The sequence below is a fragment of the Atractosteus spatula genome, chromosome 28 (genome assembly GCF_055471065.1).
Source record: "Atractosteus spatula isolate fAtrSpa1 chromosome 28, fAtrSpa1.hap1, whole genome shotgun sequence".
In the NCBI taxonomy this organism is placed as follows: Eukaryota; Metazoa; Chordata; class Actinopteri; order Semionotiformes; family Lepisosteidae; genus Atractosteus; species Atractosteus spatula.
This window is the reverse complement of record NC_142733.1, coordinates 9728870-9754520: the sequence shown is the minus strand read 5'-3', so window position 1 is coordinate 9754520 and position 25651 is coordinate 9728870. Positions and strand designations below refer to the sequence as shown.

The 25651-nt window shown below is 46.0% G+C and overlaps 2 protein-coding genes across 2 annotated transcripts in view; both read right to left on the bottom strand.

The window, feature by feature from the left end:
* The window catches only part of myo1f (myosin IF), a 51753-nt gene extending 37947 nt beyond the window's left edge, over positions 1–13806 (bottom strand). Inside the window, exons 1-5 of the mRNA XM_088907486.1 lie at positions 13798–13806; positions 13387–13501; positions 11898–11919; positions 11401–11506; positions 11087–11260 (exon numbers count right to left, since the gene is read on the bottom strand). Coding sequence (XP_088763612.1) covers positions 11087–11260; positions 11401–11506; positions 11898–11919; positions 13387–13501; positions 13798–13806 — 426 coding nt within the window. The remainder of the gene's footprint in view (positions 1–11086; positions 11261–11400; positions 11507–11897; positions 11920–13386; positions 13502–13797) is intronic.
* Positions 12616–25651, bottom strand: part of adamts10 (ADAM metallopeptidase with thrombospondin type 1 motif, 10) — a 47597-nt gene continuing 34561 nt past the window's right edge. The window contains exons 17-24 of the mRNA XM_088907931.1: positions 24943–25023; positions 22852–23015; positions 22311–22437; positions 20405–20534; positions 19408–19612; positions 17330–17506; positions 16634–16790; positions 12616–16416 (exon numbers count right to left, since the gene is read on the bottom strand). Coding sequence (XP_088764057.1) covers positions 16307–16416; positions 16634–16790; positions 17330–17506; positions 19408–19612; positions 20405–20534; positions 22311–22437; positions 22852–23015; positions 24943–25023 — 1151 coding nt within the window. The 3' untranslated portion in view covers positions 12616–16306. The remainder of the gene's footprint in view (positions 16417–16633; positions 16791–17329; positions 17507–19407; positions 19613–20404; positions 20535–22310; positions 22438–22851; positions 23016–24942; positions 25024–25651) is intronic.

Sequence of the window (25651 nt, the reverse complement as noted above, 5' to 3'; positions counted from 1 at the left end):
TCTAATATCTAGAAGTGAGTTATATTATTCATTTCTTTTACCATGAAATGCATCTGCAATATAAATCTTTATATATTTATGGGTGTTTCAAAACACAAGACCAAGAGCTGACAAGATCAAAATCAACAAGCTACCACTACCACTGGTTGAAGATGGTACCCTGACTTCTTTCAAGAAACAGTTGGATGAGAAGCACAGGAGAAGTAGAAATGACCGTACACAACTGACAATATACAACTGGATTGGATCCACAGCAGAAGCAGAGGGAGAGGGACAGTTTAGGATAGCTCATCAAACCTAGACAGCACATTTTCTAGGTGGTAAGAAGAAACAAGGGCACCAAGTTGAAGTGGGTGCAAACATAAAAGTCCACACAGAAAGTACCCCAGTTTGAAATCAAAGCCCAGATCCGAAGGCTGTGAGGCACCAGCATGAACCACTGTACACCTGTCCCCATAAAAACTGGATCACAAAAGAAATAATACAGGACCTTGAACTGTGCTCTGAGCATTCTTAGTTTCTAATTTGCAGATGTGAAACCTGTTTTCACCATTACCCAATCCCCTATAACTGTTAACATGAGGAAGTCTGCTGGAGGCACACCGCAGTTTTCAGCGCAAACATTTGTGCAGAAAGCTTCCTCTTGGTCGGTACACAGGAGTTGACCTATGCCAACAGAACAAACAAACCAGGGATGCACTCACACTTTGAATCACAAGTACAATCTCAGTGAAAAGGCAGGGAGTTGGGGTAGGGCTGGCTGCATGTGCATTATCACAGCTTGAGTGAATTTTATTCATTTGATTTTTTACATAAACGCAAAAAGCTCCAGCATCAACTAACACTGCTCAGCTGTCTTTCAGGTACTCTCTTCACTGCTCTGGTCTGTTACTTCCGCTGAAGGTCCCTTTACAGCTGTGGCAAATTGTTCACGACTAAAACACTATATTTTCTCAGAATGCTCATTATTACATTCGTGGGCAAAGGCAGCTCTCTCACTTCTTCATTAATCTCATTTTAAAAACCGACTAACAAACACATTTGTTTGGTACTTTTTGGTCTAGGTTTCACCTGTCTCTGGGGAGCTTAGATCTCACGCTAGCAGAGCTGAGCGTCAGTGCTGCTTTACTAATGGGTTACTACTCAATGTTGAACCATTAATACCATTTCTACAGGGGCCGTTGGTTTTCATGGTCTGCACTGCTATGCAACTTGCTTATATTGTTGCAGTGTGCACTTTTATCTTCTTAATTTAAAGTTACGTGAACGCCTGCTTCTTTATACTAAGAATATTAGTATTAGTATAAATCTTAGTGCTCTTTATTTTAACGCTGCTTCATAATATTGTCCTCACACTAATATTACTAGTTCTGAGTATTATTCATACCCAGTGATCCCAATGGATGCTTCTTAGCAGGACTGTCAACAGTAATCATGATACATGCCGTGTATAATATGCATTTACAGAATTAAAAGTGGAATTAGACATGTTACTGCGGCCCCGAGTTTAATTCCAGATCCTGCGTCTGTATGTTCTCATTGTGTTTGCGTGGGTTTCCTCCCACAGTCCAAAGACATGCTGGAAGGTTAGTTGGGTCCTGGTACGAGTGTGTGTCTGTGTTTGTGTGGATGGATTAGAATCCCACCAGGTTGTACCCTGATTTGCATCTGTTTCTTGCCCTGATAGGCACTGGCCTCCCCACCGCCCTGAGCTACAAGAAGAGGTTTGATAATGGAAGGATGGATTTCATGCTAACAGCAGTTACTGTAGAGACATGGTGATGGTTTCAGTTTCATGACTTCAGGGATGGCAGCAGTAATATTAAAGTCAAGACACTTGCCATAGTTTTTGACTGCAATTCCCCCATGATAGCCATAACTATACTGTACACAGTATTTGATAAGTCTGCAAATGGAACAATGTGAAGAGTCCAGTATTCAAGAGGAATATATGATCGGAGATCTGAGAGAGAGGACTCCTATACCCAGATTATGTATGTGGATTCACCCTCAGAGGAGTGTTTTTAAAATCACAGGAAAGCTTCCGAATAGCTCAATCAACACTGGTGGCCACCCACTCAAGAGACAAGTGGGCTCCTTGGTCAGACGATGGCTGTTCTGATCCAGGTGTGGAGCAGGTGGGCTGCGTTGGGAATGCTGAGAGGTGGCAGCTCAGTCAGGTCTCTCCAGCTCCCACCACAACCAGGGGACCCTCCATGGCCTTAGAGAAGGCTGCTTAAAGCCCTCTGACCTCTGAGCCCCACATGGGGCTTTTTAAAGGCCAAGTCTGTGTTATCTTACAAACCATTTTGGCCAATCTAGCCCATTTGTTATTTAGCTAGTATTTAGTTATCTAGTTAATATGAGGAGCTCATCAAGCAGTTTTTTGAAAGACACTGGGATCTTGGCTCCGACAACATGGCTGGTAACTTGTCCCAGACTTCCTCAAACAAGCTAGAAGATCCCAAACCAGCCAGCCGAGAAACGGCTGAAGAAGATTCTCAGATCAATTAGCTGCCAACTACCAAACCAGACAGGCCAAAATGGCCTTCTGTTGTTTCTAACCAGTGTTGTGTTCTCATGATCACAAACTGTGGCGGAGCTGTGAGAGCTAACCACAAAGAAATTAAAAATAAGAAATGGTCAAAGATCAAGTCACGAAGAGGTTATTAAACCTGGAAACGCCTTGCAGTGAGCAGAAACCAGGGGACTTGTTCACGATGTGCAAGTGCTTTTCCCCAAGACGAAATCTAAGTTAAGGTGTTTCGCTTTCATTTATTCAGGACCTATTCCATGTAGCGCTCATTCACATGTTTATTTAAAAAACCAGGATGAGTTGCAGAGTGCTAACAGAGACTTGTCCCCAGAATGCCTACAAAAATTTCGGCATCTTTACAGCAACATTTCAATTTAAGCACCAGCTGGGCGAAAATAAACACACAAAATAAAAACAATTCAGATCATTAAAAATGAAAATGACTTTGTATTTCTTCTGCCCTAATTCTGAATATACACCAACTACACTACAGCTGCATAGAGATACTTAAACAATCTATGTGAGAGAGGAATAATTCTCATTACAATTTGGAGAATTTTGTCAAATATAACATTCAGCTCCTCTGAAATATTTTTTGGACATTGGTTTGGACATTTTTCAATGTTGCAGGCTCACAGTTTCTGAGCAATTTTTTCCTTTGATTTCATGTCTTAAAGGCTGAAACATTTTAAAATATTGAACAGATTGAGAGAGGAAAAAATGTGTCTATAACAAATGTTTTAAAATATTTTTAAACCTCCACTAAATACCCATAAGCACAATCTTTTAAGTAAATATAGTCTTTTTGGCTTTACAATTTTACTTTTTCTGCATTTTATTTTGTTTTTAATATGCTTTTAAAGTTATTTTTACATTTTTTTTACTATTCTAGTACAGCACATTGAGAGGCACAGTAAAAAGAGAAGTTTCTAAACATTTCGACTGAATAGTCCTCCAAGATGGGAAGCTACAGTTGCTCTTCTATAAACTACATGTTCAAGATTCCCAGGATTATAAAAAACAAACCATGTAAGACAGTAGCAGAGTGCCTATTCTATATTATTCTAGACTAATAAAGCATACTTCAATGGAGTGGAGTAAACAGAAGGAAAACCAGAGCCATATGTGATGTGCAATAACATGCACGTCACATGTAAAAAAGATAGAAGACACGTTACGGATTTTCCAGAACATTTTGGGACAACACACATTACCCCAATACCATCAAGCACCTCAATGACAGTAAACGCTAATGCATAATGACCAAAAAAACACCCTTGTGTTCTCTTGTAAGAATACACTTCACCTTTGAACACAAATTAATACAATAGGGTCACCAGGAATCTCTATTAATTCCCCAAAATGTTTTGATTTCCAGCACAATCATTCTGTACTACAAAGGGGCCTCTGTTAAATCCACATGTGGCCAAGTGTCTCTCAAATACCTAAGGCAGAATACGGTTTCATGATTATCAATGTGAACAGTAATTTGATTTTACCAGACACTGTTCAGAGACTATTGGACCAGAAGACCACTGCAGTAGAACAGTAGAACCACAGTAAGGCCAGCTTCCTAGCTGTGGTCACTCCAGTCCACATCAACATCTTGAAGTGAAATGACTGGGTTGTCTGAGGCCTACCCTCTTCATCATCATCACCTATGGTATAAGACATTTTACAGGCCTCTATAGGTTAGTTGTGGTTGGCCACATAAACACTAAGAGTAATAAGCGGCCCACTATTTCAAGTGAAGTGCCTGTGACACTCTCCGAGCTACAGTGAGCTGCGGCAAGCATCTTCATGAAGGAGACAAACGCTACTGATAAAAACTCAAGCAAAAGAAAATCCACCTACATTGATCTGCGGTTATCGGTAGCATTAGATGATCTCTATCCTGAGCACATCATTCTGAACCTTGAGTGCACCATGTGTGTTGGTGGACGAGACATGCGGCAGATGTTTCATTCTCAATAATGTCTACCAGCAAGCCCTAAAAGGTAAATAGGTCAGGCTGGTTGACTGAATATATAACACTATTTGACTATATTGCTTTCTTTACTGGGGAAAGAGGCTGTTACGAGTTTCCCTGCGTAGATGAGTAACTTTACAGAGTGAACCTCCTTGGCTGTTTTGACAGAATTTCCAGTATTTCCACTTTGGACTGAACAACCAATTTCAGCCAGACGTACTGCATGTAGCGTTGAATACAAGAGTATTGTGGCATAACGGACAGCAACATCTCTGTGCTGGACAGCTGAGGCTAAACAGTGTATCATCCATCCGAGCCTCCTGTTACCCTGATTATTGATAACAGAGGACAGAGCTGACTGCAGCTATCAGAGGTCTCCCAGCAAGCTTTAATCCACCCCAAGTCTCTGGAAAGAGAGGGGCAAGCCTGTTTTTAACTTGCTGTCTTTGCGTTCGCACTTGCAAAAGCAATTTATTAATTATTAATTTAAACAGCAAAGAATGCATTTGCCTTGTGAGGTGCAATGTTTCTCCAAATCTTGCAAATTAAAAATCCCAAAGTAGGTGCAAAATAACCTCCTGTTACAACCACAGCCTCAGATATTGCAGATTTGAATCGCTGACTGTGACTAGATTGAATAGAGAGAGAGGACTCCAGATACTTTGAAAATGTCCACCTTCAAAACACTGATTTTTAAAACAAAAAGCCAGCTAAACACACTGAATGCTAAAACACCCATCCTAACTGCTGTAACAGATAAATCGGTCAACAGTGATGAGATAAATGAGGGTGCTTTTATTTTAAGAAGTGCTCTTAGCCTGGCAGTGTGAAATTTCTCTACAGCTACAGTCAAGCTAACAAAAACAAGGAAATTTTCTCATCAACAATACTGCTGTGCAATTTGGTCCCCTCAGTCTTTGTTTTGTTCGCACTTTGCAGACCACATCTATAAATATGCCGCTTAGTCGGAGCCACTAATGCAAAAGTATCGGTTTACCTACAGCTGAGAGAAAATAACTATGAGCTAGCTACTCAAGCCTGACCACAGACTTGGGCCTCCTTCAGTATGTTCTCGGTTCTCAACTACCAGGCTTGTGTACTTCCCAGAAACAGGCTCCTCCTGATGGCTCCCCCAGAAGACACCACAACAGGCAACTGATTAACCTGACATTTCAGAGCTGGAATGTGCTGCTCCTCTTGGCCGCTTCCCGCTGAGACGGGCTGACTGGCGCTGAAAGACGCGCGTCGGAAGCGGACAGGCAGGATGAGACCTCAACAAGTCCGTGTGCTTGATCGGCTGGGAGGTACGTGACGTTTTCTGTGACAATAAAGACAATTCTCCCTCTCCTTGTCAAGATCTCCACCCAGCTTATCCGACAAGCCGCGGGCCAGATGACTTTTTCAGAGCTGTTCAGAAGTGTTGAGCGAAACGGCTTGAGACGGGGAGAAGCAGTGAGGACAGGAGCTCTGATTGGACTCCTGTGTCAAACCCCAGCCAGGATCAGAGAAGCTGGAAAGTTTGATCATGATCAAACTTAGCAGCTCCCCTCTCTCTCTGGTTTGCTGTGTATCTGCATTAATATAAGAGCAACTGGGACAAAAACAGACTCAAAAAACCTGTATGATTGCAAAGGCGTTTGTGACACAGAACGTGTTTTTAAAATTCTGGTAATATGAAACCTAAGGACACCAAAAACAATTTGATCAGAAGGCAAGCTGAAGGGAATGGCATGTCCGAAAGTGCCTTCTGACTGTTCAAGCTTTTTTTTTTTTAAATCTCTCTACACTTAACAGTTTGACTTGCGCTACCTAATCAACTGAGGCAGCGGAGTCTGAAAACACCTTGTCAGAGGGCAGATCTGCCTCCTGCTTCCCAGATGTGAAGGTACCTTGAGGGAGTGTATGAACACACACATACTGTAGCTGTGTCCCTGTCATGTCAAATTAAAGTAAATAAGAAAAAAAGTTGAGCTTCACTCTCTTGGGCCACAAAGAAACTTTCATTTGCCCAAACGATCTAGATCTAGGCTGTGCCGGTGTTTCACTATGGTCTTTACACCAGCTGTGACTCCACCCGAAATAAAGCCAAGCCAATTCAGCTTCAACAAGTATGACAGACTGCCAGGCTCTCGTAACAGCTCTGGCCAAAGAGACATCTAAGAACACGTCGCTCTCTCTGAAGGAAGACTTTCATCTCTTCTAAAACCTCGCCCAGCAGATTTTCGGAATGTCTCTTAAAAAGACTCGTGTTGTCTTTCACATCAGTACAACACGTGGCCCGGTTTTCTTTTTCTGTTCCCCGATTTCAAAATGAGAGTTGTGAAACCGTCCCAGGATCACTTTTTAAGAAGCCAGGTGGATAAACACAGCTCCATTAACACTCGGGCCCATGTTCTGTGAAGCAATGTCCCCCAAAGGCATGAAATCTCTACTGGCCCCCCGCCAGGGAAATGTTATTGTTTCAAAAGGCAGCTGTGGAAGTGATTCAATGTCTTGCGAAAACTATATGAAAGGTGACAATTTTCTTCAACGCGGAAGATGCTTCGAACGTCTTGAAGGGGCTTGGCTCTGAGGGGGTAGGGTGGGGGTGGCCCACGGGTCTGGTTTCACCCCTGGGGGAGACGGGCTCCTTCCCTGCCTCCGCGAGGTTCTTGTGACCAGATCCCAGCATGCATCAGGTGCCACGGAGGGCGAAGTGCTCTCTGACAGGCCAGTCGAGAATCAGCCAATCTGTGGTTCCCTGTTCTGTAGCAAGCGCCGTCTCTTTCACCACGCGCGGTTTGCAACATCGCCCAACAACTACCTCTTTTCTCAGGCTAACTGAACTTCCCTGTGGCTTACGTGCGCCCCGAGCCCCCCAGAGAGCACAGCCACACTCCTCTTAGCTCACGAGCTGCGCGAGGCAGCGGCCGCCTGCCCAGACCCCTCTCACTGCCTGGGCTGTTTCAGTCAGCAGACGGAGGGGTTGTCGGCCGACCAGCCCAGTCTTCAACAGCTGACCCCGGAGGACGCAGAGCTGCGAAGAGCTGACCCTTCTTGCAGGGTGTGGGAAAAAAAACGAGAAATTTCATAGCAACTGAGAATAAGATGCGCGGCTATGGAGATGGTGAAGCTGGTGATTCTGAGCCATATTTAAACAAGCGATTGATTAAATTATTATCAGAATATCAATACCAAGAGCGATAACATTAAATTATTACCACCAACATATATTTTACTAGGAAATAAAAGATCTAACAATATATTATTGGCTGGACCACATTACAGTACTCATGAATGGCAGGTAAGGGCCTGCAATGTGCTCAGATCGCCTTGGGCACATTGAAGCTGTTTGAAATCAGTTACAGTGGATCTCTACAATGGTGTGGTGCGACGTTTGAGTCGGTCCCTATGCTCTCCCTTCCACTACAGTGTAGCTGAGGCACAGGAATGATTTCACCCTGCAGCCCAACACTTTTTCCCGTGTGGTCTTAACTGCTCAATGACAGCACCCAGCTCATGGGGAGGGAGGGACGGTTTAGGGCAAATACAAAAAGCTGATGTGATTAATGAGACAGAGATACTGAGATGGTCAGAAGCTTGTGGACCACAGCTGGAGGGGTCATGAGATAATTGCACATATCCATGTGTTAGGATCTCAATAGTCCAGATGCATGAAGATGAAGTGGGAAAAGACCACTTCAACACGGTCTCAGGGCCGAAAGAAGACTAACATCAGATGTGTTTGGAGGTCTGGACCCCTGCAGGGCAGGCTCAGAGTAGATTTCAAGGGCTTGCAGAGTCAGCCTTAACCATTTCACTGCCTTGCCCTCCCTTTAAAAGCGTCCCCAGCAGTTACCACGCCACCACAGAAGGTCACGTCTCTTGTAAAGAGTAAAGTAAATCCCAGCTTTAATTTGGACCTTTTAACAAGGAGCCTGCTGTGAATCAGCAAGGCAGGCTGCAGTGGGCAAACGGCTACTTTAACACCACCATCCATCCAGTTTCTCACTGGCTCAGCCAGCTCAGGGTCGCGTGGGAACCGGAAACTCTCCTGGCAAGCAACGGGCACAAAGCAGGCTACACCCTGGGTGGGTACACCAATCCACACACACACACAGTGACACCAGAGTTATTTTTCACAGAAGCCATCTGACCAACCAGTATGTTTGTGGTCTGTGGGAGGAAAGCCACATGTACCCGGGGAGAACATGCAGACTCCACGCAGACAGCACCCTGATCTGAAACTGAACCCGGGGCCCCAGCAATGCGCCAACGTGCCGCCCACTTTTAACACAATCCTCTTGTACAAACACAAAAACCATATACGGAAGAGAAAAACTCGAGCAGGAGACACGACTGTTCGCAGAATGAGTCGCAAAACAGACAGCACACTCTGTGACGGGGCTCTTCAGGAGATTATTTCTGGAGAAATGATTCAATGGTTATTTTTACAGAAAGCTTTCTTCCAAAGTGAAGTTACAACGGCCATTTGTATTTCACAATCTGAATGTGAGCACCAGTTACAGCTGGGACGTACAGTACAGGGGTAAGAAAACCTTGCTCAGGGACACAGCCGCAATATCCCCACCTACCCCCTGCCCTTCGGTCAAGAGTCCAGATCACCGACCGCTACTCCACACTGCCCCCTGCAGGACGGGCTTGCAGGATCAGTAGGCCACTGCATAGCGGGTCGTCCAGGTTTTGCGAGCAGCCCCCTCTGCTAGCGTGTCTTTTATCCTGCTGACGCCGCACATGTGGACAACGGCATGATCCATCTTCCACCAGGAGCACCGGGCCCGGCTGAGCCAGCGAATTCCGAAAGGTCCAGAGACAGACCTCGTTTCTGCGGGAGAGCCGTGTACACACCGTGCCTCAGTCAGAAGTGTCCCGCGTGCTTGCAGGGTGTGTGCTGCAGCTCTTCAAAACTCAGACAGAGAGAGGCTCTGGATAACTGAACCGATGAGGAGCAGAGGAAAGAAGGAGTTCAAAGCGTCCAGTTAGACCCACCAGTTCTAGTTCTGAGAACTGAACAGATAAAAAAAACAGCAGAAGCCACCTGTGACCAGGTGGGGGAGGGGAGTGGGACATCAACAAGTAAAAAAAAAAAGAGGTAAGCCTTTAAAAGGCCAAAGCTTTGGTCTGTACCACAGTGCCGTCTGCTCACACTCAAGAACTGCTGGATGACCGTCACACTGGCCAGGAAGTTAGCAGCGTCCACTCTAGGCCTTTGCTCTAACCAGTGTCTTACTGGTCCTCCTCCCCTGCTGCTGAGGAGACCGCACTGACTAAGCATGAGCTGGCACTCAGACCTGCGAGGGAACAGGCTGCATGTGTGCAAACCCCACCTGCAACACACTGCCGACACACCACCAGCAAGGGCAGGGCTTGAACGACACCAGCAAGCCAGCGGGCTGCTCTCTTTGGGTAATTCAGGCGGACGGATGATCCATACCAGACACATTCTGCTCAGAGAGTTCAGGGTGAGACTGCTGAGCGTTACGGGAACCAGTTCAGAGCGAAAGCACAGGAAAGTGAAAGTTTAATACACGCAAAGTACAGTGTAAAAGCCCGACAGGTTGGAGTCAAACAAAAGAAGACAGAACTTGAAGAACCCAGGAGGCACAGAGCAGCATCGTTTTGGGAGAGAGCACCACAAGCGCAGGCTCCCCGAGACCAACTACCAAGCTTCATTCATGAAACGATATATTCACCTTGAATGTAAGACACAATAAAACACACACCGATGAATGCAGAGCTACAGAGCTTGTCAGGAGTTATTTGCAAAGAATATTTACACACCACAGTATCTGCAGCGGCAATGTGTCTAGTAATAGCAAGAAAGTGTTCTTATTTTATTCCTCTCAATTGAGACATTTTCTTAGGTTGGGAGTCGTATTTTGTGCTTTTTAAGAGTTTGAAATTGCTCGGACGGAGTCTAGAAAAAACTGTGTTTCACCAGGTCTGACACTCGGGCATTTCAATCACGAAGCACAGATCCCGCATTCAATTCCAGTACTTAAAACAAAGCGCTTTCAGGCTTTTAAAATAAACTTACTATGTATTCTCCCTTCATTAGCCAGCAAGACATTTGACATTTTGGCATTAAACGTTTGAGTCTTTCACCTGACTCATACAGAGAGCTCTCCTGTATTGCTGATGAGTGAAACAACTATCCGCTGTCTGCATGATCGCCCCAGTCACTAGACAGGAGGAAACCTGTTCCACTGGACACTAAAGAAAACCACCAGCCTACCTTCTTCTCCAAACGTTCAAACTGTGAATCGGTTTTTGCTTATCTACCGGATTTGAGAGCTCTGTGTTTCCCCTGTTTGAATCACAGCCTTAACATCAATGCATTAGTTGTAAGACAGTCTATCCAAGTGCAGATGAAGTTTCAGAGTACACCCATCATTAAGGTATGTGTTTTGAAAAGCTTGTCAGTTTATCTACATTCCATCCATAAAAGCAAACTGAACTGAAGCAGTAATATGGAAAAGAAACGGCTGTTGAACCCGATCTCATGATTCCGTACAGAGCGCTCCAGCGTGCAGGAATCCTGCAGCCAGGGCGGGCGCGAGAGCACAGAGATTCGCCCCTACCATCGTGAAGCCCCTGCGCGCGTGGGTCTCCCCGCCTCCTCGCCCGTCCCGTGCTGCTGCCCCCCGAGTCCTGCCGCGTGCCGGCCGCTCCCGCTGCTCACCTCCGCACTGACGGCATCCCCGGCGGCGCCGCGAGCTCACAGCGCCGCGCTCGGCCCTCCCTCGCGCTACTTCCTCAAACACAGATTGAGGAACTCGCCGCTCTTGCCTTATCTATCTCCCTCTCGTGTTTGTTTTTCTTCTGCTGGTGCTTACTCTGTTCCAGCAACGATGCGTGCACCCCCCCACCCCAACACCACCACCACCACGCTCACACGCCTCCCATCGAAGAACTTGCTGGCACTAACGGGGCAGCCTCCTGCACAGGAGCGCGCTAAGGGATCTCGGCCCCGTATCCTGACTCCCCAACGAGTATCGTACCTAGAGAATCCAATAACAGGCCGACAGGTAGGGATCTGCAGGCTGACCAGTGCCGTCGGTGGAAGACCTAGAGCTCTTTACAGTATATCTCCAGCACGTTTGAACTAACCGCAGCTGAACCAATATTTAGGGCCATTAGGTGACAGCGCTCCTTTGTGCTCAAACACACTACAATTTGAAGAAGCTGCGCTATTTCTTGCAGATTGGGCGTTTGTTACAGTTCTGCGCAGGCTTACCATCACAAGACCAAGACTCTGGGACGGGGAAGGTGTTGTAGTAAAGCCCCCAGTTCAGAGGTTAAGTCGTTCAAACTTCCGTTTTCAGTATGAACGGGGCCTCATACAAACGCCCCCGCCCAGAGCGCGGTTTCCTTCGGGACCAAGACCGGTACCGCAGGCACACGGAACCCCGCCCTGCAGGCGAGTTTCGAGTCGTGTCACACGGACCCGTGTCTCAATAACATCTCATACTATCACAGCTCATGCAGGCCAGCAGCTCCTGCAGGCGGCCTGGTCATTAAACGCTGAGCTTTTGTCTTGAATTCACTGGGCAATTGTTTACTGTCCAATTAGCAAGTAATTAATCAATCACTAGGGTGATCCAGGAATAGGACCGTTTCGTCTTTCATTTTGACGTCGGAAAGTGGGCTGTTGAGAGTACAGTGGTCATGGAAAAGCCTTGCACGTCAGTATGTGTCCCGTATTGAATTTGGCAGTCCGCTATATGCTTCTGCGTTGTCAGCTTGATACTGTAACTCTACTCCCCGACTCTGAACTTTCAGGTTCAACGAGGGTACTATACCGCCCTCTTGTGGCGCAGTTGGGAATTACCACCGCGCCACTCGCAGATCTCCAGAGTCCAGTTTTTCTTTCCAACACATTTTTAGCGCCCTTTTACAAAAGGTTTATTTCAATTTATGACACAATGATTTAGTGCACATGGAAAACATTGAAATACAGCCGGTGGTCAGTGCCGGCTCTAGGTTTTCGACCGACCCCCTCGGAATTTTTTGTGGGTTATCATCCATGGCTGCGTTTTGCAATTTTTTTTGCTTCTCATTTAACAAATGAAAAAATGAAAAAAATATATAGTTGGTGAAACAAAAACAATTTGCTTTAGTGTATTTATTAAATTTTAAAAAAATCACAATTACATTTTGGGTTAGACTATTTATATTCATACCGTAACAAAGAAAACCATTAGTGTCTTCCAGTGCGCACCCTTTCTCAAAAAGTAGAAGAAGTTACCATACGAACTCAATTTTCCTACCTTTTATACTTGATCTTTTAGTATTTGGTTAAATCTGGTATTTTGTGCCGCGGAACTTTCAGTCGATATCAGTCCAGTCCTGTTTCATCCCAGGTGAAAGAAGGCGGGATTTGAGCTCCTTTTCACTTCCAGATGAGAAAGAGCCTGTCCGAACCCAAGGATGCTGTACATGGCGATAAAATGGTACAATAAAAAAAAATAAACGAGATCATGCAGGTTTACGCAGACAGAACGCAGACCCATCAGACATCGGCTCTGGTAGTCATGCTGATCAGAGCTGGGTCTGCTGAGCTCTGCTGTCGGGGGTCATGGCTGTGTCTTACAGCTCAAATCCCATCAGCCTTCGCCTGGGAAGCTTCAGTTTCTTGAGCCCATTGAACCCCAGTTTCACTACAGTGTGTCTGTGGGTTTCCGCACTGTGCTCTTTACGAAATGCCATTTCCTAAGGTCTTTTGTTCGTATATTTAAACTGGCCAGACGCCACGGTGGCACACTGTGAACATTGTGTGCAGCTCGAGGACCAGGGCAAATAAACACGAGTTCAAGCTTAAGCAGTTATGAGGTGACTGCGGCACTGCATCACTATCTCTAGCAGGAATGACTTCACTTACTCCTGGTGTAAACAATGAAAAATGTGGGTGGAACCTTCCCCTTGGCCCATTGTGTTTCTCCGCCAACGGAGCTGATCGAGGCATACGACACGACCCTGGGCCTTGTCCTGAAGGCCTGTGAAAATGTGGCGGGCAGAGCTTCTTCAAGTGGCAAACACGGATTTGCTGTTCAGTCCCTCGTAAAGATCAGTAGCTTTACTAGGGCCCTAACTTTTAGTATGAGCTCCAGAGGACAGCAGAAGGAAATCTACTGCAGGATATTGACTGGCATGGCTGTGGCAGACAGTCTCTGCTCTTCATTCTTCAAATAAGAAGTACTCTGCCACAGGCACTGCACATTTACAATGCACCATTTTTTATTTATCTCAGTTGTGTACATAAGAACAGGGGAATTTGCCGGAGTTAACATACATGCCACATGGCTTGAAGGGAAAGACACTTTCAGCGGGGAAGGCGTTTTAGAAGTAAGATATGCAGAAAAAACTTATGTTGTTAAATGCAATGAAAGAAAAGGTTATTCCGACATGAAAGCTGCCCAGACTCCAGTCTGCAGTCGTGGACATGAGGTTTCTGGTGGTGTTTAGTCTGAATTATTTTAATTATCTGTTTAATATTTAATCTTTCCAAGTGCTTTAGTTTGATGGCTTCAACATCGGGAGGTGCCAACAAAAGCTACAGTCTGGGTAAATGTGCTGAAAACCACATGGGCTCGTGTTTGTTCAAGACCCGAAAAATGTGTTTTAGAAACCTCCCAAATAACCTTTTCTCTTAGTTGCAAACATCATGTTCGACTAAGAAAAGACCAATCATTGATGACTCGTTCGGTCTGAAGCCCACAAGCCCGTCAAAACAAATTAAAAGCTACAGACTCCCATGTTCAAGTCTTCTATGAGAATCAAAGCCCTTCACCCACTGGGACATTCAGCTAATTAATATGCAAACTGAAAGCGAATCTCTAAAGTAAAACAATATATGTATAGTTCTCTTATGGAGATCTTGTTCTCCATAAGAGAAGATGTTTGAGAAATCCATCATTATGAGGTTAGGGAGAGGAAAAAAAGGGTATTTTGCCACTTTTCCATTTATGTGTAAATAGTTGTTGATAAATAACAGATAACTGATGCATTTAATAACTTTTATAGCTCACATATAGACTGATAAGGATCAAAGAGCTAATACACATTTTAATGTGAATTTTGTGTGAAGATGGATCCTCACCTGCGGGGCTAGAGGTACAGTTTCAAATGCATTTGGACAAATCATCCAAATGCTACATGTCTACAAGTAGTCAGGAGCAGATGGAAAAAAAACAGAAAAGAAAAACAAATGTTGCAAACGTTCAAGAAGCCAAGTCTTGATGTCAGGACCTGGCGTGTTGCTATCACACACACTGTGAGGAGGTTTGTATGGTGATGGTAGGATTTGTAGCTCTATAACTCAGAGCTCCAGTGCTGATGGAAACAAAAACAGCCGCAGTACAAGTGATCAAACTGCTGGCACCTGGTACCTTCATTCACAAAACATTTCAGCTTTAACTTCAAACACTCATATTAACAATGTGCTGAATACTAAAGGAAACCAGTCAGGCCCAGTCAGCGCTAGTGCAACGAAATCTGTTTCTCACTGGCTTCTTTTCTTTCTACAAATATAAAAATACCAGGAAGAGGTTAGGATAGCGTTAGCGTCTTCTACATGTTCCCAAGAAAACTACTGACTTTCTTTAATAACACTAAACAAAAAAATAGCACCATTCCAATGCACCAAGGCAAATGAGATGATTGTGATTGTTCTTACAGCGGGAAAGTGTAAGCCACTTCAGTCACAAAACAGAACAGTCAGGTGTCAGAGCCTCAGATTGGACTAATAAACGATCCCATCTGATAGTGCAACCTCTAAATTTGTAAGGGGGTGGTGGGGCTAAATTCTTAAACACAGGATGCTAAAAAAACATGCATATTAGATATTTGAAAATAAGGTCATAGCTCAAAAAAAGCTACTATCACCAGACTGGATAACCTAGCTTTTTTTATTCTTAGACAACTGACTGACAGTAATATCTAGCATTTTTACACCGAGACTAACACACTGCTTTGCATTCAATTAACATTTTGTGACTGGAGACGCTTTCATTTACTCTATAAGAGATGCTGCCTTTCCATTCCTTTCTGTACTGGGAACAAGGGCTTATAAAAACAAAGTTTAGATACAGTACAGCCCTTATTAAAATCCATATAAAGGTCAGACCGTGTGCAGAAATTTCCCAGTAGCTAGGTCAATACAGTTCCTAGGGAAACCACAGCAATCAATTTCTTGTATCCTTAGAGTGTTGCAGTGAGCTGCGGTCTATCCTGACAGGCACAGTCCACCAGGCAGGACAACACAGTGGAGGACGAACTCCACAATGACACAGGGTGCACATGCGCCCAAGCCAGAATCAAACCCAGTACCCAAGAGGCAGAAGCACCACGCCCCCTGCTGCCAGAATAGGCACCTAAATCATTGAGCTCAAACGACAAAACATGTGCTTCTACAGAACTGATTTATCCAAGAGCCACTGGGTGACTGCTGTTGGCAATTCCTACAGATTACAAAAAGACACGTTATGCATCTATAGATTAGAGGGAACCAAAGTCATAGTAGGTTTTGCCCTGTTTCCCTTTTGAACTTGCAGACGAATCAAAAGGAAGAGCGCACAAGGTCCTACCAAACAATTCAAGTGGGACCGGAGCTGGTCAGGGCTCCCACGAGCACTGGCACTAAAAACGCCTGACGTAGCAAGCTGCCGGACAGTCCTCTGGTCATCGTCCCGAAGCACGAGCTGGAGAGAGCGCTGCGTCAGTCCGTTTCAGCGCCCGCGTGAGCAGAGTGGGGGCTCTCCCGGCTCCCTGCCCCGCTGCAGCTGGAGAGCAGGGGGAGGGGGTTAGTGTCCTTGGCAGGTCTTACAGCACATCTGCCTGAAGTACGGCCTGCTGCAGAACTTGAACCTGAGCACCAGGGGGCAGTACGCCACTGTGTTCACATCTTTGCACTCTAGGGAAGAAACAAAGGGAAGAAAAGAATCAGTTGGGAGGGATGTCTACTTTTTTTTCCACTCAAGGACTTGGACAGGACTGTAGGGCAGAGAAAGGTGTTTTTAGAGCAACTGTTTTCCCTGGCCTGTGCAGCCACCCCGATCCCAGAGGAAAGCGAGCTGGATCACAGCGGCTTTGCGCCCTGGTTCACCCCGAAGCTGCTGGGGTGCCCTCACCTTCAGGGCTGTCCGTCGGGCCGACCTCACACTTGCTCTCACACTGCTGCATGGCAGCCGGACGCTGGGCTTCGGGGCACTCGGTGGACAGCTGACCAGTGTGGGTCAGGCACTGGACAGACCGCAGCTCCTGCCCCAGGCCACACTTGGCTGAGCACTGGCAGAGGAAGGAACACGATGAATTATGGGTCAACTCCTATTTAACAGTCAACTCAATATGAACAAGATTGCAAACTGCTTTACAGCACAAAATGATCAGTGAAACTCACACTTGCACAAGTCAAATGGATCATGAGACAACTGAACTAAAAAAACAACAACATTTTACCCGCAATGAGATCACTCAAGGCCTTCTAACACTCGGCCGTCCGGATTTAAACTAAAATGTTCTTGGTGAACAGGCTGGAAGAAAGAGGGGGCTGTGCAAATCCACCACTGTGATGAAACTGATCACCACAGTGAGATCGAAAAGTTCAGCCAAAATTCCACTTCAGCACTTTCTTCGTTTCTGGGAAAAGCCCATAGCTGTGCAGCAGATCGAAGAGGGAGAGGACATAAAACGGCAAAACACAGCCATTAATAAAGTGCAACGAGGCAAAAGAGGGAAACCGATCTCTGCTTAGGGGAGGGTAACAATCGACAGCTGAGCGCAGCTCCGGCCGGGGGAGCACGCTCGGGTATGGGGCGTGGGCTCACCTCTCCCCAGGGGCCGGCCACCCAGTGCGGAGGCGGGCAGCGCTGCAGGTTGCAGCGCACCCTGGTGGTAGGCTTGCTGTGCCGGGGGCAGTGGGACTCGGGCAGCATGGAGGCGCTCTCCCCAGCCTTGCAGAGGACGATCCGGTGCCGGAAGCCAGGTCCGCAGCTCGGGGCGCACTGCCGGGACACAAGAGCACAGCCTGGTCGGACCCCCGGCCGTCTCCTCCGGGCCCCCGCAGCGAACCAAGGGGCCGCAGCAGAGTCAACATTCACGATCGGGTCAGGCCGACGGGGTACAGCACGCGTAGGGAAGAGGAGCAGCAGTGAATGAAACCGAGCTGAAGGGTGGTAACTGCAGCTTTCAGATGAGCAGTGCAACAGACTGGGATCATGAGTCAGACCTAGCTAGTGAGGAAACCTCTCCCTGTCCCCTGCCAAGAGCCCACTAACCCAGTATCCGCTCCTCAGCGCGCTCTTGCTTTTCGTAATGTACCGAACGCTGCAGGTTCTGTGTCAGCAGTGCGGGGAATGACAGGCTGCCTGACGGTTTTATTGGCCGTTTCATTACGGTGAGGTCTGCTGATCAAGGAGCAGGAAATAGCAGGTAAGGCAGAGAAAGAGCAGGCACCCGCTGGATGGAGAGGAGGGATTCATGTTGTTTATTTTCACTGACCACTACACATTTGTGATTACTGCTGTTTGTTTTAGTTACAGTAGTTAATATTAATTCAATTAACTTAAAGCCAATGCCAATTAGTACACTAATTATCATACAAGAAGGGGTTACTTCAGTTTTTTAATAAACCATACTTCCTATACACTATAGCACATTATGCGGCCTTGACATTTGCAAATTTGATTCTCTGCCCTGAACCCTCTCGAAGGTCAAGACTGTACTGCGCACAGATAGTTACTCAAGATCCTGTGGTCATCACGGCTAATTACAGATGTGAAACAACAGCTGTGCATCAGGTATGGGCATTTCTGATCCAGGATCATGAGCGTCAGTCACCAGGCTGTTCTCAAAAACTCCAAGAAATCAAAATCCCCCAAAGTCTTTCATTAAAAACGGATCACAGGAGCTCCGGAAGCCGAGCCAGCTGGAGCAGGCCTTTTCCAGCACCTCTGCAAAGAAGGGATGGATTCCGAACTGGAAGAGAGGTCATGTGAGACAGGTCCCACGGCCCCTCGGTGAAATATTCAGGCTGGGCAGCGTGTGAACTTTAGGTCTGACCAAGAAAAACACAGCTTTTGGAGCCAGTTTTCACTGCCAAAGAATGGAAAACCTGTTACTGTGCTGCACCCTTGTCATTCTAAAATATTGATGTAATTGATATTGTTTTTGCTAAAGTAGTTCTAAAGTAGTTCAAGAAGGTAGCTGGGTCAGCATGCGCAGGCTGCAAAGGAACAAGTAAAGGTTTATTCCTGCTGAAAAGAGAGGAAAAGAAACAACTTCTTCTTTAACAAAACAAAATCCAACCAGTTATAACAATAATTACAATTTACCCAATATTCATGTTCTGTTATTAATTTACCAATCGACTCTTAAATTAACACTTTGAATACTGGTGGAACAGGCCATTCAGAGATGAACACCAATGCCTTTGACTCCGCCTGGAAACACTTCATTACTGCCTTTCCTGTGTGTGGCTCCGAGATCAACTTGCAGCGACGGAACACTACATAATCTGGCCAACAGGGGGCGCAAGTGTTCAACACTAAAGATGCCGCAATAATGAACTTTCCTTTCAATTTAAACTTATGAACATTACCTGCCAAACGAGCATACCTTCTGGCTTTACAGGAGAAGGTAAACCCGATTTATCCCCAAAGTTCATTCAAACTAAAAAATCTGGATCTAAATAACTAATAACCTACATATCCGAAGTGCATTATACTTGATTATTTTGCTCAATAGTAATCGAAAGGTTTAATGAGTTAATTGATTAATTGTGCAACACCGTTCATTGTGGATCACTATTAGTCTGGGAATACGAGAGAGATGCTGATTTTCTAGCAAACTACAACTCGGATCCGTGCATACTCTGGACCCGAGAGTGCCCCGGACACACGCCTACCTCGGACCAGTCGAGCGCCAGCCACTCCGGAGGGCAGGTGTGGTTGTTGCAGGGCTCGGTGTTGGGGGGTTTCTGGGGGGGACAGGCGCCGTCGTCCAGGGTCTTCTCCTCGCTGGAAGAGACCTTCCTCCTGCAGAGCACGCCCCGCGTCTGCACCCCTCCGTCACAGCTGCGGCTGCACTCCGACCACGCGCCCACGGCCCAGCTGGGGGGGCAGGGAGGGCAGAGGGGTGGGCTCGCGCAATCTCACAGCGAGCTCCGGCGGTCAGAGCCGCGGAGGCCAACGGGCTTCTGAGCGGAGACTCGTGCATTCAAATTAAGACATTGTATAACCCGCAAACAATAATGCAATAAATAATGATGTAAACTTTGCAGAAGTCTGAGAAAACTGAAGTTATGGGTTTTTTTTGTAATGAAAAACAGCACTGCATTTCAGATGGGAAAAATCTCTAGTCGTTAGCATGGCTCAATAAATATCTCGGACCTGACCTAACTTCTTACATTTCTGGTACTTCCTATGGGAACTTAAGCACAGAAGTGTTTTAAATAAAGGATCCCTTGAGTTTACAGTCTTCGCTTTTATATCTAAAACCTCAATTTGGAGACTGAATTCAGGATCCCAGTGATGAAACAAACTCCAATGGCAGGAAGCAGCCAAGTGATTCCGTTCTTGTTTTTTCTGAAATTTCATGAATTGATTAAAATGCAAATCAGAGGTGAACTGGTCTGGGCCATCGTTGCAGGTGAGACGACAAGCTGTACGCAGCAGGAAGGATCACATGAGCGTTTCCTGCTTGGACCCGCGATTATTGCATGCAGCAGTTTGGGGAAACACAGTGACGACAGGGCAGTGCACGGAGATCTATAACCACACGTGCATCGTCTAGACGTGGTAAAATGACAGTTAATGCCAAGCAACGGGCGCAAGGCAGACTGCATCCGGGACGGGACGGAGATGGACACAACGGAGCAAGGTGCATGCTGGGAGGATACTCACGCGGGCGCGCAGGGCTCGGTGTTGCAGGCCCGCTGCTTGTCTTTGGGCTTGCTCTTCTTGTCACAGTAGTGGTTGAACACCACCGAGTGATCGGCCTGCCTCTTGCACACCACCTGCTGGATCTGAGCCCCTGGGGAGAGGCAGGCAAACAGAGTGGGAAGGAGGTTCGTGTTGCAGGCCTGGGGCAGCTGACAGCGCTTGTGCTCCAGGAACATGCCCAGAGGAGGGTGGCATCTGTCTACAAGATCGCACACAGACCTGAAGGGATCAAACTCCGATTTCTTGGAAAAGGATGACCCTGCCATCACCAAACAGCATTTCCTTTGTTAATTAAACTTTCTGTTTATGCATATTATTTTCCCTCTTTCCTGCCTGCTTTAAGCTTCTGGGCAGGGCTCTGCTTTTTAATGGAATGACGCTGGGGTAAATGAGCAAATCTCTACAGCCTGAATGCAAATGCCCTACCATCATGCAAGGTGGGCCACACACTGTTCATCCATTCATTGTCTGACAGCTTTGTCCAATTCAGGGATGCGGGGGAGCCAGAGTCTATCATGGCCATTCAGTGGGCACACGGCAGGGTACATCCTGGACAGGATGCCAGTCCACTGCAGGGCGGAAAGACACAATCACAGGCACACACGCACACCAGGGTCCATTTTTCCAGACGTCAATTAACCTACTAGGATGTTTTCAGGACGTGGGAGGAATCGGGAACACCCAGAGGAAACCCACACGACATGGAGAGAAATTACACACTCCACGCAGACAGCACCCCAGGTCTGGAACTGAGCCCAGGGCTTCAGCAGTGAGAGGCAGCAATGCTGACCACTGCACCACCGTGCCACCTCACACTGTTCATGCGCAATGAAAAGGCAACACCACGCACTCTGCTGTTAGAGTGAGGTTTCTGCATACTTTTTGCTGATTTTTGCATTATCAATTCATACAGTTGGGTGCCTCTGAGATATAATATTCACTCACAGAAGCTCAGACAGGGAGAGAAGTTTCTCTAAAGAACTGCAGCCAAGAGCTGGACGTCTCAAAGAGCACTGAGAGATCCCCAGATAACTAGGCACGGTATACACTGCATATACAACAAACTTATTTAAACAAGGAAGATAGCACAACATGTATCCCATTATTGACAGGTGATAAAACACACTGGAAGACACAGATCAGCTTATATAACAGGAGAGCAAATCTCACCAGCCTGATGTTTCTTTGTAGTACTTTAGCAAAACATAAATACAAACAAATTAGAGAGGGGCGGGGTGAGATGAGCATCATGGAAAAAAAAAGAACCGTGCAGCTCTTTGAAGATTAGATAGTATCTGATGACATTTAAATCACACAAGATACAGCTATTAAAAGACACGCAGAGGCCCGACTAATCCACTGCACATCACAAGGGTAGGAAATACACCAAAACGCTTCCGCAGATGGCGTCTGGCGGGAGCTCGTCTCAGGTCAATCCGCCAGGGGGAGCGCGAGATCAGCACTGCTTCTGAGAGAGCAGAAGACTGCACGTGTCAGCGATCGCGCGGTACAGGTGTAAAAATAGTGGCGAACGTAAAAAACTAAGTTGGCACGGTGGCACAAGTTCTTTTTTAATGTGATCACTTCTGTATTCATTTCTTTTGCAACCGCCTTTTCTATTTACAAGTCAGCAACTGGCGTTTGGAAAAACTGGCCCTGGTGTGAGTGGTGTGCCCAGCAATGGACTGGCGTCCCGTCCAGGGGGTAGCCTGCCTTGCACCCGCTGCTTGCCGGGATCGGCTCCGGCTCCCCCCGGAAGAAGAGACTAGAAGATGGACGGGCGGTCTGTTGAACTTTGGAAGCAGCCGGAGATTACAGAGGCTTACTGGACAGGCCCACTCGTGTGCCCGTGTATGGGCAACCGTACCTCCAGCGCAGACAGCCGAGCACCGGGACCAGGCGGTGTAGTGCCAGGTGTACATGCTGAGCGCGTCACGGCTCACCGGGGGGTTGAAGCGGTACCAGATTCCTGGGTTCTCCTCTCGGACCAGAACCTGCACAGAGACACAAACCTCATGGCATCTCCTTTAACACAAAGCAGAGCTCTGACCCGGACCCGACTTACTACTCTGCTGTACGCTGGAAAGAGACCCGAATCATCCTCTCCTGCGGCTTGAAAACATACTGGGAGTGGAAGTGGAATTTGCTTCTTTTCAGGTTAGCTGAAAGTGCAGATAAAATGGTTGCACCAGCCAACCTGGTTATACAAAGTAGCCCCTGTTAATAGTCAAGAATAACAGTATTTTTTAAAACGAGGAAAAAAGGTTTGCGAAGGATTTTTCATTGGCTCACATGGTCGAAACCCCTTACAGGTGCTACTGCACACTTTGGAAAAAAAAGACATCTGTGTTTCCAGAACCAGGGGAGGTTTCACCCGAGAGTCGGGCCTCGCGGGCTCTGTCCGTTACCATGACGACGAGGGAGGTGTTGGTGGGACCCAGCGCCTCCAGGGTCTCGGGCTCGTCCGCAGGGCGGCGGTAGTGGAAGGTGGTCCCAGCGATGTCGAACGTCCGCGGGGTGTCAATGGTCAGCTTCCCGTTGATGAAATACTGGTCCCCCTTGTTCTTGAGCACTGCAGATGGGAAGGGCAAGCTGCTATGCAGGCTGAGGCTCCTATCGGTTCGTGTGCCTGCAGGCCAGCAGTACTGCACACCTGCGCAGGGCAGCTATCCCGAATAACACTAGTGGTGTGATGCATTGAGCACCCTAAACACCCAATACTGGGTTCTACCAGCACTAGTTTACATCTGGTGGCTGTTTAATGCATGCAGGCAATGTGTGAGTTTGGAATCCTCATCTAGCCCTGAGTACACCAGCCTGAACAACCCCCCTCTACAGACCACTGTAAACTAATGTTCACTGGGATCACACCTATAAAGTTACACTGATCACCCTGTATTCAGAGTAGTTCAGCCTTACCTGACTAACAAATACAGTGAATAAGCTCCTAACCAGCCATTTTTTTAACTCAAAAACATCAGTCTTGGTTGTCAATTCTAATCATTACTAACACTGAAAAACCAATCCTCCACCACACTGAAAAAAACTGCCCTCACGTGCACTGGTTACCCAGGCAATTACTTCACATTCTGAATGCCAGACTCGCACCCGCGGCATGTCATGGTAGCCGACCTCCCAGCTGTCAATCAGAGCCGGTTACCATGGAAATGTGTTCCGACAGGAACTCTGTACCACCTGTGAGCAACTTCCATTCACGCCTGTATCAGCAGGTGGTGCAGGACATTTGAAGACAGCTCTGTAATGGCCAGGGCTCTGGCATACTGGTGTAATTATTTAGTGCTAAATAACGATCTCATGGCACATAATCTCTTCAGACCCTTCCAATCTGGTTTCCGACAACTATGCAGCACAGAAGCTTTGCCGCAGGGGCAGGCCTGACACCTAATTATGATTTATTTTGTCAGTCACCATAACAGATTTGAGATCTCTGGGGAGAAATAAGTCCTACAGCAATTTAAAATAGATTGGAACTGCCACAAAACTGACTCACAGTGCCAAATGCAGGACTTGTGTCAGACACCACCGTCACATAAACAAATAGAAAAGTGGTCACCTGGGTATTTTCTACATTGGCAGTCTGCTGCACTGGGGGAGGTTATATTGTTTTTTTCCCCTCACTTGTCTCTTTGTGTCTGTGCCTTTCTTAATAATTAATAATCAAGTGCTGATCTCTATGATTTTAAAGCGTCTGTATAGTGAAAATATAGCCACATTAAAAACCTGAGGCGCATCACAAGCCCACATTGCATCAAAACGAACGTTCCCTGATTGAAGGGAACTGTAACCCCTTTCATGACCCGTTTCATAAAGGGGGACAAGCCACTATCAGCATTTTAACACCCATTTACTGCATCACTGCATGATGAGGAAATAAACTGTAGACACATGCTGCAACAATGTTCTAACAATCTGCTCTGAGAAGGTTAGAATTCTGGAAAAGAATTTGATTTTATATTAAAGAAACACAAAGGGGCCCTGGTCCCCTGGTCCCCTTGTTTAAGACTTCAAACACTTTTATTGTGATCAATTAAGGTGTTTTTTAAACTAATAATTTAGACCCTGTATGGAACAGAACCTGGATTCTCTTCATGAACAGATTTGTCTTAATTGAATAAACAACTTACTTAATCAAAGTACAAGTGATCCTAATATTTAGAAAACAGATGATTTAGCATGACCTAAAAATCATACCTGATTGGGTCTCTCCAGGATGAGGGACGCAGCTGTTCTTTTTTGGCTTGGTTAAACTTTTTAGGATAATAGTTAGCATGCTTATTTATATATGGCTAAGAGAATCAAAATTTTGTCTATGAAGAAGAACAAAAGTATGTTCTAAAACTTGCTCATCTTGAAATAGAGACAGTATGTAAAAAGTTAGTATTTTAAGAAATAAAGCTTTAATTTTTTCTGAAACAAGATGTACAGTGGGTAGCTCATTTGCACCCTCTGTTGTGCAAAAAAAAAAAACAGAATCTCACCCAGATAGTTGAGAGAAACATTGAGCTCCTGAATAAGGATATGAACTGATCCTTTTGGAATCCGCACCACTTCTTCATAACCTAAGAACATAAAAAGATGTCAATTTTTGATTTCCCTCAGCTTGTGGTTCATTTTGCATGATGTTATTTTAACCTCAGGAGATTAGACTAAGCCCAACAATGGCCAAGTTAGATTTGTACATGAAGATTTAAAAATGGCATGTGATCTGAAGAAAGAAAGCCTGGCCATGTGAGTAGTTGGAATTCTGCAGTAAAACAATCCAAAATTTAGCTGCATTGGTGGTTACAGTGGGATTGGCAGAGAGAAGCAAAGAATGCTGGGAAGAGAGCAGCCATCAATATTTATACACAAGAGCTGGTGATTTGTAGAATTTATACACAAGAGTTGGTGATCTGGAATTGTCTTTTACCTTTCACTATGAATTCCTCTGAACTGTTATTCTAACAAATAATGCAATTTTGTTTTTTATAACTTTATAGATGCTCTAACACAGCTTCACTTATCTCTTTTCCGTATGGGCTGTGAATAGATTTTAATATTACAGCAGACAGTTCTAGTCAATATGTGACAATCGACCCATTTTTCCGTTATCATTGTGGTCTGGTAAAACTTTAGCTTGTATAGGCTCAGTCCCGGCTCAGTCCCGGCATGTACCTCCTGCCACACAGAGTTATTTCTGTTTCACTG